Source organism: Rhynchophorus ferrugineus, unplaced genomic scaffold (assembly GCF_030347505.1).
Source record: "Rhynchophorus ferrugineus isolate W39M unplaced genomic scaffold, kcgeb_rfMv2 rfM4, whole genome shotgun sequence".
Taxonomy (NCBI): Eukaryota; Metazoa; Arthropoda; class Insecta; order Coleoptera; family Curculionidae; genus Rhynchophorus; species Rhynchophorus ferrugineus.
Genome location: NW_027472583.1, coordinates 18,234,088 through 18,247,733, shown reverse-complemented (window position 1 = coordinate 18,247,733; position 13,646 = coordinate 18,234,088). Strand labels below are relative to the sequence as shown.

The 13,646-nt window shown below is 33.7% G+C and overlaps 1 protein-coding gene across 1 annotated transcript in view; it reads left to right on the top strand.

Annotated features, from left to right (window-relative positions):
- The window catches only part of LOC143195860 (cubilin), a 172,286-nt gene extending 161,211 nt beyond the window's left edge, over positions 1-11,075 (top strand). The window contains exons 16-17 of the mRNA XM_076403341.1: positions 8,107-8,267; positions 10,851-11,075. Of these exons, the coding sequence (XP_076259456.1) occupies positions 8,107-8,267; positions 10,851-10,937 (248 nt within the window). The 3' untranslated portion in view covers positions 10,938-11,075. The remainder of the gene's footprint in view (positions 1-8,106; positions 8,268-10,850) is intronic.
- Positions 11,076-13,646: the final 2,571 nt, after the last annotated feature.

The following is a 13,646-nucleotide window of genomic DNA, read 5'->3' as shown; positions in this document are numbered from 1 at the left end:
ATTTTCATGGTACTATTAATATTTAATTCTTTACACATAGCTTTCTCATACCCAAATATTCGTGAATGATATGATGTACACGTTCAGTTAATATCTTTAGAGTGTCTGCTATTTCATTCAATTTCAATTTACGGTCATTCAAAATCATTTTGTGGATTTTTTAAATGTTTTCGTCGGTAACAACCTCTTTTGGGCGTCCACTGCGTTCACCGTCTTCGGTGCTCATTTCACCACGTCTAAACTTAGTATACCAATCCTTGATGGTTGATTTTTCTGGAGCAGTGTCCGGAAACTCGGCATCAGGCCAAGTTTTTGCTTCAACTGTATTCAACTGTTTCCCTTCAAAAAGCAATATTTTATCAACACGCAAAATTCCTTTTTATCAATTTTTTCACAATAACAAAAATTGCTTCACTCAAAATGCCATAATTCACAAACTAATGATCCGACAGCTGTCAATTTTATACACGCATCTTTTGGGTGTTAGGACTAACTAAAAAACATATGGATTTAATTCTAATAACGCCATCTATGTGTCAGGTCTAGAAGTTTTCAAGTGACCTGCTACAAAAGGAAGCAAGGTCTTGCCAGAACTTTGCATCTATGCTACGCTACAGCTGGTCTTGTTTTGAATCTATGTGTCATTCAATTTATTGAAATGTCATGGATATACATCTGCAATAACAATTTTATTCGACTTTAGCAGCTCCTAATACACTAAATTTTGCTGATCTCACTATACGCACGTCAATACATTATAACCATAAATATTCCGCTTCGATGTCGATGTAGATCGCTGTCCTGGACCAACCCATTACGTTTACACTTACGATTATCATAGTAGATCTACTTTTTATCGGCAGTCACGATACGCGACAGAAATTCGAATGCTAGTCATTGTCCTTCTTTTAAATGTGGATAATCGCATGTAATCATTTGGAAACAGTTTATTCATCAACTACTAAGCTGTTTAAAAGTTTTTTGTTCATTTAAGCTGGGGTTTTGTCCAATAAGTTTTGCAGTTTATTGTTTTCGAACATTTTTGGTCTTCCAAGGCATTTTTTGCAATTTCACTAACATATATAACTGGTTAAAATGCACCAAAGCACATAATATATTATTAACTTTAACATTATTATCAGGGCATGTAAAATAACCCAATTTTGGATTTTCAAATGATATGAGATTCCTGCCTAAAGGAGCCACGTGACATACATTTCTTATTAAACTCTTTTTAATAGGGTATAAAAATATCTAGCGACTCAAACTAAGAACAATTTTGCAATTTACAAAATTACAAGGCTCTTGTTTGAAAGTTCCTATTATTCGGTAGTTCCTGGTGTTCATTTGAAGCGAAAGAACGGTGTCAGTGCTTGTGTATGTAGTTTAGACACGCAGAAAGTCTGAATTTCTAAAATCACTATCGTTTTAAACGGCAATCGTATATTGTTTCTGTTGCATTGCACGCTCTCAACGAGACGAGAAAAATAACGTAAAATTTTGCTTACGTTATCTTTCTTGATATGGCGGCTGTGTCAGTGGCGGCGTCCATTTATTAATTCAATTTAATTATTTTATTATTAATTTTAATGGTTATATATATATATATATATATATATATATATATATATATATATATATATAGCGCACAATTAACAATATAGATGAACAATTATAAGGTTATTTTTGATATGATAAAAAAATTAAAAAACCAAATGCAGTTACCGTATAAATTTAATAATAACAAAATTAATATTCTACTAGGTATCTCAAAAGAATGTTTATATATGGATTAACCTGGATCTTTAGTGACTATAGAACGTTTCTCGGGATTGGGCCTCTCATTTTGTATGCCAGAATTTTACAGAAACGGTGAATCGGTGACTGTATCACGTAAAGAATTCTCTGATATTCGCGATGCTTGACACTCAAATCATGCGTCAGGCTTCACTGTCATGCGTAATTAAATCAAACTGAAGAAACGAGTCAACATTCTGGACCCTTGATAATTTACGTCACATTTGTGAACTACCGATATCCTCAAATAGTGTATCATAATATCAACTGTGTAGTGTGTAGCGCCATCCTGGTGAAACCACATGTGGTCATTTACCACGTTCATCATTACATATAGCATCTTCAGGGCGGAAGCTTGATGATCTTTTTTCTGTCCTGTTTTGGGATGACCCACAAATGGCTTTGGATATATTACATTTTAACGAATCCGCTTTTTTGGGATCGAAGAATCAGGTCATGATATATTTTATGTGACTTGAGGATAACGTGTTTCCTTAGTACCCTGCGGCAAGTAAAGCTTCAAGTAAAGCGGCCTGTGGTTCCTTGAAGAAACAAAAGAGCTAGCAGAAGTGAAACTTTTTCGGTATTATCCTCTTCTGTTTCCCTCTTTAGGGCGTATAAATAAGTTTTAATTTTTTTATATCGGTATTTATTTTGTTTAAAGTATTGTTTTTCGATGACCACAACTTTTGCTGTCTTTCAAGACCATTTTTTGTATCTTCATAGAAAGTGAAATGCAACTTAGACAGGTCACGACTCATATATAGGAACAAATAGTAACCAGAAGGACCAAGTTCTGGAGAATATGACGGATGGGCATTTTAATGTTTCCAAGTATGTTTTTACCGACTTTGCAACATGTGATCGAGCGTTATCATCATGAAAAATAGCACAGCTGTGTCCTTGTTCGAATTCCGGTGCTCGACTCAAACGCATAAATTGTAGTCGATAACGATCCCTAGCAATGGTCTTATTAGGGTTTAGTAGTTCAAATACAGAGCATTAGCATAGAGCCATGGATATTCGGCTTTGCCGTTGATGTTGATGCATAACCAGATGGTCTCCATGATTTTCTTCGTCTAATGTTTAAATGTTTTATGCATACAATTAACAAGGGAATTGTCTACAATTCCAAACACGGTAGAATATTTTAGTGGGGTATTAGCTAATGCCTACGTGAAGTTAGAAAACCAACTAATGTGACCATCTATTGGTTTAAATCATTTTTAAAATAAGAAATTATATCATATATGAAACATATTATATAAAAACAATTGAATCGGTTCAGTAGAACTTGAGAAGTCATGTTAATTATCCCAAAAAAAAAGTAATTTCGAGAAAAATTCATTTAAAGTTTCGTTTTTAGATACCGCGTCACGAAAACACCTATATCTCCGAAAATATATTGAATTTTAAAAAATCTTCTTGAGAGCATATTCTTAAAGCTTCAAATTTTGAAAATATGAAGAATACCGCCATTAAATACCAATTCAATTATTAATGATATTCTAATCAAAAAACCTTATAATCACGAATGTAACGATTACGATCGTGCTGCCATCTACCGTCATGAACGTTGCCGTCTATATGTATGTGCAGGTGGCGCGGCGTCGCAGGCAGAGGCGGCCGCGACTGCGGCGTCCCGGCGGCGACGCCCCACCTGGCCGGGCGTCGCCCCACTAGCCGCGCTGTTGTCACTCCTGCTGTTCCCGTAACCGTCCGACCGTGTCCTTACGCCCCGCTCGCTCATCCCGCTCTCGACGTGAGTCTTTTCTTCTTCTTTTTTTGACGTCAGTCTGCGTGCTGAACCGAACAGTTCTCTTTCGTCTTTTTTTGTGACTCGACTAGCTGCGCATGCCACGCTTTTCATTATTCTAACATTGTTTCGGCTTTTGTATATATTGACTATATTGTAGTTTGGTAGTAATGCATCTAGATTATTGTCACATCTTCTTTAACTCTGATAAAATATTCTCAAAAATCACAAAACTAAATAGACATTGACAATTTACAAAAAATGGACAAAATTTTATGAACACCTAACATATACAAATATGTATTTATTAATAAAGTATTGGGCCACTATTTTCTTTTAAAACAACTGCAATTTTACGCATAATGGTATCTGAATAATTTCCAACGGAGAGTTGTCCCATTCTTGCGCCAATAGCTTCAGTGCTGTTGATGATGGAAATCTATTCTCTGCTCTCAATCTTTGCTCTAAAACAACCCATAATGATTCAATTATATTGAGTCCTGACTAAGTGTTTTTCATTTGGTAAAAATATGTTAGTCATAGTAAGTCATCATTTAGGATCTCGCAATATTCACTCGCAGTAATCAAATCATAACGGAACCTTCCCCGTGCTTCACTGTCGAAGACCGACAGTCCAGATCGTAAGCTTCTTTTAGGGTTCTCAATACATAAACCGGGCCTATAGGCCTATCTATAGAAAATAATATAAACGATGATTCAACGAACCATGCCTCATATTTCCAATTATCAAGTGTACAGGTTTTGTGATCTTTATACTTCTTTCACAGCTTACTCTATGGTTTCCATTATGAAAGGTTTCGTAGTCGCAGCCCTTCCATGAATTTTAGGTTTGTGGAGGTTGCGCTATAATGTTTTCGTCTAAATTGTATTACTCAAGTGAGTGTTAAGTTCTGCTTATTTTTAATGTTCGTCGGTCTCTATCAATTAACTTTGGGTTTCGCCCACTAACGCTCTTCGCCGATAATGTTTTTATCATATTTTATTATGAATCGTCGCAGTATCCATGAAAGAAACTTAAATCAAAATCTGAGAGATCACATATTTCACCGATCGCTTGCTTTAACCATCGCAAAGCAAAGCCTTGAGATAACCTAAAAGACGCTATGTAAACTGAGCAGTACATACCCATCACAATTTACACGGAAACAGTGTTGCCAACACGCAACAGGATATACTATATTGCATGGTGTTCATATTATTTTTCCGCTGTTATGTTCATATTTATATAATTTCAATTTTCATCAAATATATCACAAATAATATACTTACATTATATTGGCCAATGCATAATATTAATAGTGTAGCTTTTATATTGACAGTACAGACTTATTTCAGTCTTTTTCAAAATATATCAATGTGTCATCATCGGAAAGACAAGCCTAAAAATTGTAAATAGGGAAAATTTGAAGGAAAATATTTGAAAGTAACGCTTAATCAATATCATATTAATAATGTTGTAGGTTTCGACACAACTAGTTTAAGTATTTCTTTACGAGTTGAAACAGAGACAGGTTGAAAGGCGATTTTTCATTAGCAAACAGGTGATTCCACGACCAAAAAGGAAGGTTTCTTCATACACATTGTGACTGAATATGAAAATGGATAGTCTACGATAACTCCAAGTAAAAACATTATGCTATTTCCGGTCAATCGTTACCATCGACCTAAATATTAACACCAAAGTCATGCTGTGTCATCTTGTAGAACTGAAAGTTTAAAGTGTTATAGGCTACAATTAAACCATTTGAATAGTACATGATGAGAAAAACTGCTAGAAAGCGATGCAAAACATGACAAAGTCGTCTTTCTGCACGATAACGTTGGTCTCATGTTAACACCAAAGTCATGCTGTGTCATCTTGTAAAACTGAAAGTGTAACGTGTTATAGGCTACAATTAAAACACTTGAATAGTAAATTATGAAAAAACAGCTAGAAACCGATGCAAAACATGACAAACTCGTCTTTCCGCACGATAACGTTGGATCTCATGTTAAGAAAGTCATAAATATCCCAAGAGTGATGTTTTACCAAACCCACTATATTAACTGATAAAATGACGTATTGTTGTAAAAAAGACTGTCAATAACGAATAATAAACACAAAGCCATACTCTTGCATAACAATACTCCGTCACATGTTGTAAAAGGATACACTGTTGCAGCTTAAATGTAAGTTATGTCGTACTCAGCGTACTCACCAGACATAACACCTTCTGGTTACTATTTAAGCATGTTGATGATGACTCCGCCGGCATGCTGAATGCTGAATAAGTGCAACATGCAAGCACCTAATAGAATTAAAAAAGAAAGGTCAGAATAACAGAGGGAAAGAAGCAGTAGCCAGCAATATTACTATTCATTACTGTTCCTCTGAAATAAATTGATGTTTAATCACAAACAAACAGAACGTATATGTTTTTCAGTTGTTTATACCAAATTAGAATCTCTATATATAGTCAATTCAAAATAGCAGTGACACGAGAAACGTCGCAATGTTGCCGAAGCTACTCTGAGTTTTAGTACATTTAGGCTCTGACATATAACTAAATTTTAATATAAATAAAATAATTGAACAAATATTCTGTTAAATATAATTTATTTTAACATTATAGTAAATCAAATGCATTTATTATCGAAGAAATTAAAACTACAATTAATTTTACATCCACAATAATTTATATGTTAGAGATATTTTATTATATACATTGAGTTTTTTTTCCACACTAGTATCGGTAGGGTTATAGACGCGTTTTTGTATGTAGTGGTATCCCCCAAAGGCCTAATCCACTTAATTAACAATTGTATGTCTGAGTAATGTATTTTACTTTCATTAAAGGGCATATTTTTGTTTTACGCTTGGTTCTTGTTTCTTTCGATCCAATCCTTGTAAATTCATTATGATATTACTAGATTTGTCTTTAGTTTGTACTGTTACTATCTATATACATCTTTCTTGATAAAACTATATTTAATCACTGCATTCTCTTATGGCAAATACACTGCTTAGTGTATTTGCCATATCTGCAAAACATTTAGTGTTATTTTTCCACTCGTACATGTTAACCAAACGTTCATGTATATTCTGAATAATAACGCACATGCTCATAAAGCTTTCACACTCTGTAATACAATTCCTTACAATTAAAGTATATGAATTGTATACTGATCTTTAGTGGTTTCCTCCTTCATCAAGCTGTCTTGATAATCGTCAGCATTTAATCATAAATCAACATTCATAAAGTTTTATTCAATCACAGTCATTTTTAGAAATACTAGTCATGCTGTTTATGTCCATTCTATTAAAAACTTGCTCAAGATTCTACCATTTGCCAATTTCTTCTTCAATGTGTCTGATCGAGCTCATACAAACCGAAGGTGTTATTTTCGACAATGCCTCTTTCCATAAATCCAGACATTTCTGGTTTGATTATCCTCCTCGATCTGAATATCGTAATAATTATTTGCATTACCCCAATAATGATAGGGAGGGAGCTGTAATACTCTGTGGCCATAATATTCAGTAATCTGATCTACTATGTATCTTTTTTCATACTTAAGTCTAAGAAATTTATATTTACCATGTAATAATTTGAAATAGTTCATTCTTTAACATGATTTCCTGGAAACTTATTTTATGTACTTTAAGTCAATCCTTATTTGCAGCTTTTATTGATGAACTTGTACCTTTGTGGGTTATCTTTACACCATTTATATCCTATATTATTCAACAATTATGTTAAAATTATGTTTCGATTGAAAAAACTACTTACTGTTTTATACATTTCGTATATTTGATTTCTGAAACGCGAAGATTGATCTTTGATTGATTCGTCACCTGTTTTGCAGAAATACGGTTTCTTTTTGGCGAATTTAAGGTTATATTGTTTTTTTTTAGATATTTTAGTGACTGAGTCCGTGTTAATATACAGTGCAGCTGCTAGGCGCAAAAAATATTTTCAATAAAAACCCTGACGATTTGAAATTTATTAAAACAACGTTTGCCGGTTTATAACCCGTCATCATAATATTTTATATAAGAATTTCTAGACGTTTGGCAAACGGGCAACTTTTGCGGGCTCACTTCGTTACATGTTTCAACTTCTCTAACAGCATTCTATCTCTTTTTAAATAGAATAAAATGACAGGGATAATTATTGTCTGCCTGTAAAACGAATTTACAACTTTAGACAGACATATATTGACACTCGTGTCACTGCTATTTTGAATTGACTATATTAAGAAATTCTATTTAATATGTTTGATTAAAAATCACATTGAATATATTATCACCTCGTATACAGCCAAATCAATCAAAACCCTCATTTTTTCATTAAAACCAATTATTGCTTTGTATGAACAAACGACAATTAGACGACACATCGTAGCATGATATGGCATGAACTTCATTTTTCTTAACGCGATAATACGTCAGAATATTCACCGCTTTCGCTAGTTTAATCATAATAAGTATCGTAGCTGAATACTTGATGCATCTACTATACAACGATACTAACTACGCGGTTTTTTTACAGGTTTGCCATCAGAAGAACCTCAGAATCCCTTTCGAATGTCCTGGGTGGTTATCATGGGCGCCATTTTGTTAATTTTAATCATTCTCTGCGTCAGTTGTCAGCGGAAACGGCGCAGGCGCAGGGAAAGGGAGAGAGCGATGCGTCGCAGCATCCACATACCGGTAAGAGCTTAACTCGGACCTTTCGAAGGTCTGTAATTTTTATCAAATACATTTAGTACGGTTAAAGCTTATATGGAGGATGCGCTACAAATTAACAAACTCGAAATACGGCCAAATCAAGCAACCATGAATAGCCGTCAGATCGATGATATAAAATATGTATAGTCTCATTCAAGAAAACAGTGAACTCACGTCATCTAAATTTTCCAATGTTGCCGCATTAACTCTGTCTTGTAGTTCATTTTGGCTCTTACATAACAATATTCTAATCTAAATCAAATAATGAAACAAAACTTTTAACAAATATAATTTATTTTAACATTATGGTACATCTAGTGCAGATATTATCGAAGGGCTTAAAACTATAAACAATGAAAGAGTCGTAATAGTTTGTAGGTTAGGGTTGTGTTTTATTAAATTTACATTTAACCATTTTAAAGGTAGAGTTCTAGGCACATTTTTTTATGTAGTGGTATCCCCTGGAAGCCTAATCCATCTAATTAACAATTGTATATCCAAGTAATATATTTTACTTTCATTACAAATCATTTTACGTTTAGTTCTCGTTTCTTTCGGTGCAGTGTTTCCTTGTAAAATCATTTTAATGTCACTATATTTCTCCTGAATCTGTTCTATTACTACCTGTATACATCTTTCTTGATGAATACTAGATTTAATCACACAATTAATATTATTTCTCTCCCCATACTTTTTAACTAATTTCTCATGAATATTCTGAAGAATTACACACATATCTATGCATATAAATCTTTCATACTCTACAATGGATTTCCTACAGATATCATATATTAATTATATATTCACCTTTAGTTGTTTCCACTCTCGTCACCCTCTCTTGGTAATTGTAAATATTAAATCATAATCTCAAATTCAGAAAGTTTCATTCAATCACTGTCACTTTTGGAATCGCTATTTAAATATATAACTAAGCTGTTAATTTCCAATCAAACACTTGTTCAAGATTCCACGATTTGTCAATATCTTCTTCATTGTCTGGTATATCAATGTATATATATGTCGGGATCATCCAATCCGAAGGTGTTATTGTAAACAATGCTTCTCTCCACATATCCAGACAGTTCTTGCTTGTATATCCTTCTTGACCAGAATGTCTATTGTAATAATTATTGACACACCCCATATAAAATCCATTCCTGTTTCCAACATGAAGAACAATATATCTGCAATAAATTATTAATAAATGTTATAACTAACAAAAAATTTACGTTTTTCTATCAACTTTTGTTGTTTTAACACTATTTTTAATTATCATCTTGCCATGAGTAACCCAATATCCAATTCTGAAATATCCATATCTCATCTAAATACATAAATTGATATAATAAATCTTCCTTGATTTTGTATATGTTTTCGTAGGTTATATTTGCACCATTTGAATCATATATTACCCAAAAGTGTATGAAGGGATGTTCTACATTCCTCAAGGAGCTGCACATCTCTAAGCTTTCTAAGGATACTTTCCAGACTAACATTTCCCTCCGAAACAATTGTGTTAAATTATGAATATATTGAAAAAAGACTGATTGTTTTTATACGCTTTTAGGGTAATCTGATATGGCTCGGTGAATGGAGGTAAAACGAAATGAAACAGTGGTGTTTACATTATGTGACCGTTATTTATTGGCAATATAAAAAAATACAAAATAGATAAAACGGATGGCAGCGGTGTTACCTGGAGACGAGGCTTGGGCAGTCGATGGTGGCACGTCTAAACAAAACGAGGGTTGAGCACTGAATGAACCGCAATACCCTTCAATAATATCCCAGATAAACGTCCCGAGGTTGCCAGCTATTCGTTATCGGGTTCTAGTTGGCGCTGCTGGCACCCCGCCCGTATTCCACTATGTAAAATTCGACATGCCTCAAGGTCGCTACACATTTCATATATTTGACCTCTGATAGAGCTAGATTATATTTTTAATCTTTGAGATATGTTGGTGTCTGTGTCCATTTTACTATACAGTGCAGCTGCGACACCCTATAAAAAGTTTCAATAAAAATCGCATCAACTCAATACTTAATATTAAAAATATTAACCTCCGAAACGCATTTTACCGGCAAGAGAGGACCTCCATTATCTCGTTCCTGCTCGAAATAGCTGATTAGGGACGCAGTCTGTACTGCCTAGCTTCAGCATTTTCAACCAAAGTTATAATAAGCAGCGATTTGAAATTTCTCAAAATAAGCAAAGCGTTAAAACAACATTTGCCGGTTTATAACCGGTAGCTAGAATAATTAATATTTTGAAGCACTTTGCAGACGTTTGGCAACCGGACGACTTTTGTAGGTTGATTAGTTTAGATATTCCAACGTGTCAGACAGCATTACATCTCTTTTTAACTAGAATGTATTGTCTGATTCTAAAAGTAATTTACAAATTGCGGCAGGAAATACATTATCATTTTGATGACGTGAAATCACTGTTATTTTGAATAGAGTATAGAAGATGCTGGTTTAACTCACGAAAAATAACATTTTTTAACCAAATAGCATACGTTTGCGCAAATTTATTTTCCAAGTTAATTGTTTTCTTAATTGCAGGTAGCCATTCCAGGAACATCCAGACAACAGGTGCCCCATTTTTGCGACGAACTAGGTGAACGATTCGCTTCCGTCGACAGCGTCTGATGACGGCTCATATCGCCGACGGCGAAACGTTGGCTGTGGCGATTTCTTTCCGAGACCGCCCGACCGTATATCTACTTGCCGAAAACGACCGAATGGTTAAACGAGCGCGTGCGATTGTAGATTCAGTGGACGGCGCATCGGCACCGATTCAGATCTGCGCAGTGTGCTCCTCTATCTTGTAAGACCGAGAAATTACCCGGTTCCAATTAATCGGTGACAAATGACAATGACTCGTTAAACAATTCGCAAATAACTCGGGTGGATAAGACGCGTGATTTTTTGGATCTGGCAATAATCGATATTCCGCTCGCGAGACTGAATCGACTTAAGCAAATATACAGGGTGAAACCAACGTACTGTTAAAATTAAAATACAACTGTTAGTTGACCTAGAAGCGTTTTTTTCGTTGCAGTAGTAGGACAATCACAACACCCTCTATATTAGCACCGCCACTGAATTCGGCGACGGTCGAGACATCTTACGGGTAAAACTAGAAACAAACCGTGCTCCGATTGACTGAAGTGCTGGACTGAATTCCGGATAGTTGCCAAGTGAGAAAAGACATTTCCATATTGTTACACGTTACGAGTGACATCATAACGGACGTTGTTAACGCGCGAGAAATGTTTTCTTTTAGTTTTTCGTTATCATGATGAAGAAAAACTTAACTATTACGTTCCAAATCACTCGAAAATGCAATAATTATGTAGAATTGCACTTCGCACAAAATAATATTCTCCATAATCGACAATTTCAATCCGTTCGACAGTTGTGTCCCGTTCAGAAACTGTTTTTTTTTTGTTTTAATGGGGATACGGCAAGAGATCGCTAAAACAATATTTGGTTTAATGTAGTATTTTCTTCGGTAATAACAATACAAAATATGTTTAAGAATGTTCAAAATAACGTAACAATTCACACTAAAGCGTAGAAGATTTTAAAACTACATTAATACCAGAATTCTTATTCTATTAAATTCGCATTTGTGTAAGGTAAAATTTCAAGAAGACTCAAGTTGAATCTATATTTATCATTTAAAATCTAAATCAGACTTTTTCTAAAATAATCTATACACATTCCACAAAATTATTTGTAATTAATTGTAAATCTTCATCGCCAGTACACTAAAGGCAAACTCCGCTTGTCAGATAGCGTTAATCAGCTAGCAAAAGAGATTGGAATATTAAATAGATTTGCTGGTCCTTGTTTGTTATCCCAGCAGGTTTTATAATGCATAAATAACAAACCATGTAATAACATTTATTTTTATCTCACCATGCCATTAGCAACCTAAATGATATCTATCACACAACAAATATTAAACACTCTTTTTTAATTTAATAATTTAAATACCTTTCGAACTTATATAACTCAATAAATAAGTTTCGGACTTGTTTTGACAGTTTCTATATTTTAAGGTTAATGTATACTTGTACATACTAGACGTATCGTATTTTTTCTGTACTTTAAGAAATTTAGAATATAGCGAATAATATTTTTACTCCATTTGCCTGACATCCAAATCTACATACATTTTTCGGTTATTCGGTTACATGTTTCGATACGTCAGGTAGCATTCTATATAAAAAGATATAATAAAGAGAATCCTGAAAGAGAGGAAAAATCCCCAGATTTAATACGAATCTTACATTTTTACGTTCATTAGCTGTTTTATTGGGCAAGCTATATTTGACAAACTTGGCTGTAACAATTTTATTCGGACGTAGTTAAATAAATTGATAAATTTATCTAATCTATCAAAAATCTAATAGTTAATCAAAATAATATATGTCAAAAAAAATACGACCAGTCCGATGAGTATAAGTACATGCTTACCTTTACTAAAAGCTATATTATCAAATACTTCAGACTTATATCAAACATTTAAGTATTTAACATTAACTAAAACTGTACCATTGTTAACTATACTATAATTGATATAAAAGCAAAACAGATCATTCGATCTAATCACTTGATTTTAATAATTAATTACCTTTAAATAATTAATTTTCAATTGGTGAATAAATAAATAGGTAAATATATATTTATTAAAATATTAACTTGTAAGCAATATTTCCAATATCTAATCTGAGGAAATGCACCACAAAAGAATCAGTGGAATCGATGTCTACAATTCTATTTAGAAAGCTTGGAAGCCTTCGATGCAAGCATCCTGATATCACAGATTTTTTCTGGCGAAGGATTTAATAAACATTAATTTAATGATCTATAGTAGCTTTGGTCCTAATAGTGAATCCAATCCATCTTCACAAATATTACTTTAAATCGTGTATTGCTAGTACTTTAAAACAAAGAACAAATTATTACTGGCCTAATAATTGGTCTGCATCACATTGCTTTACTTCTGAATACTTGTACGGGCACAAATGAACATCCATCACTACAAATTATCCAGTGCCTTTAATTGCCGCATAATGAATGTATATTCATTTAAAGTCGGGATCGAAATCTTTCATATCATGTGCCTCCAACTAGTTCAACTAGTGCGTGACAATTGAATCTACAAAACTACCCTACAACCTATCAGCTGTGGAGAGCTAACTCCGTAGATTTAAAATTCAGCAATATAGAAAAGAAATAAAATATTAAACAACCGATGAAAATAAGAGTTAAACGATGATAAAAATAACTATAAACCAACCTAGAGAAGAGAAATTTGAAGTTACCCATCGAAAGCATTCTTAAACA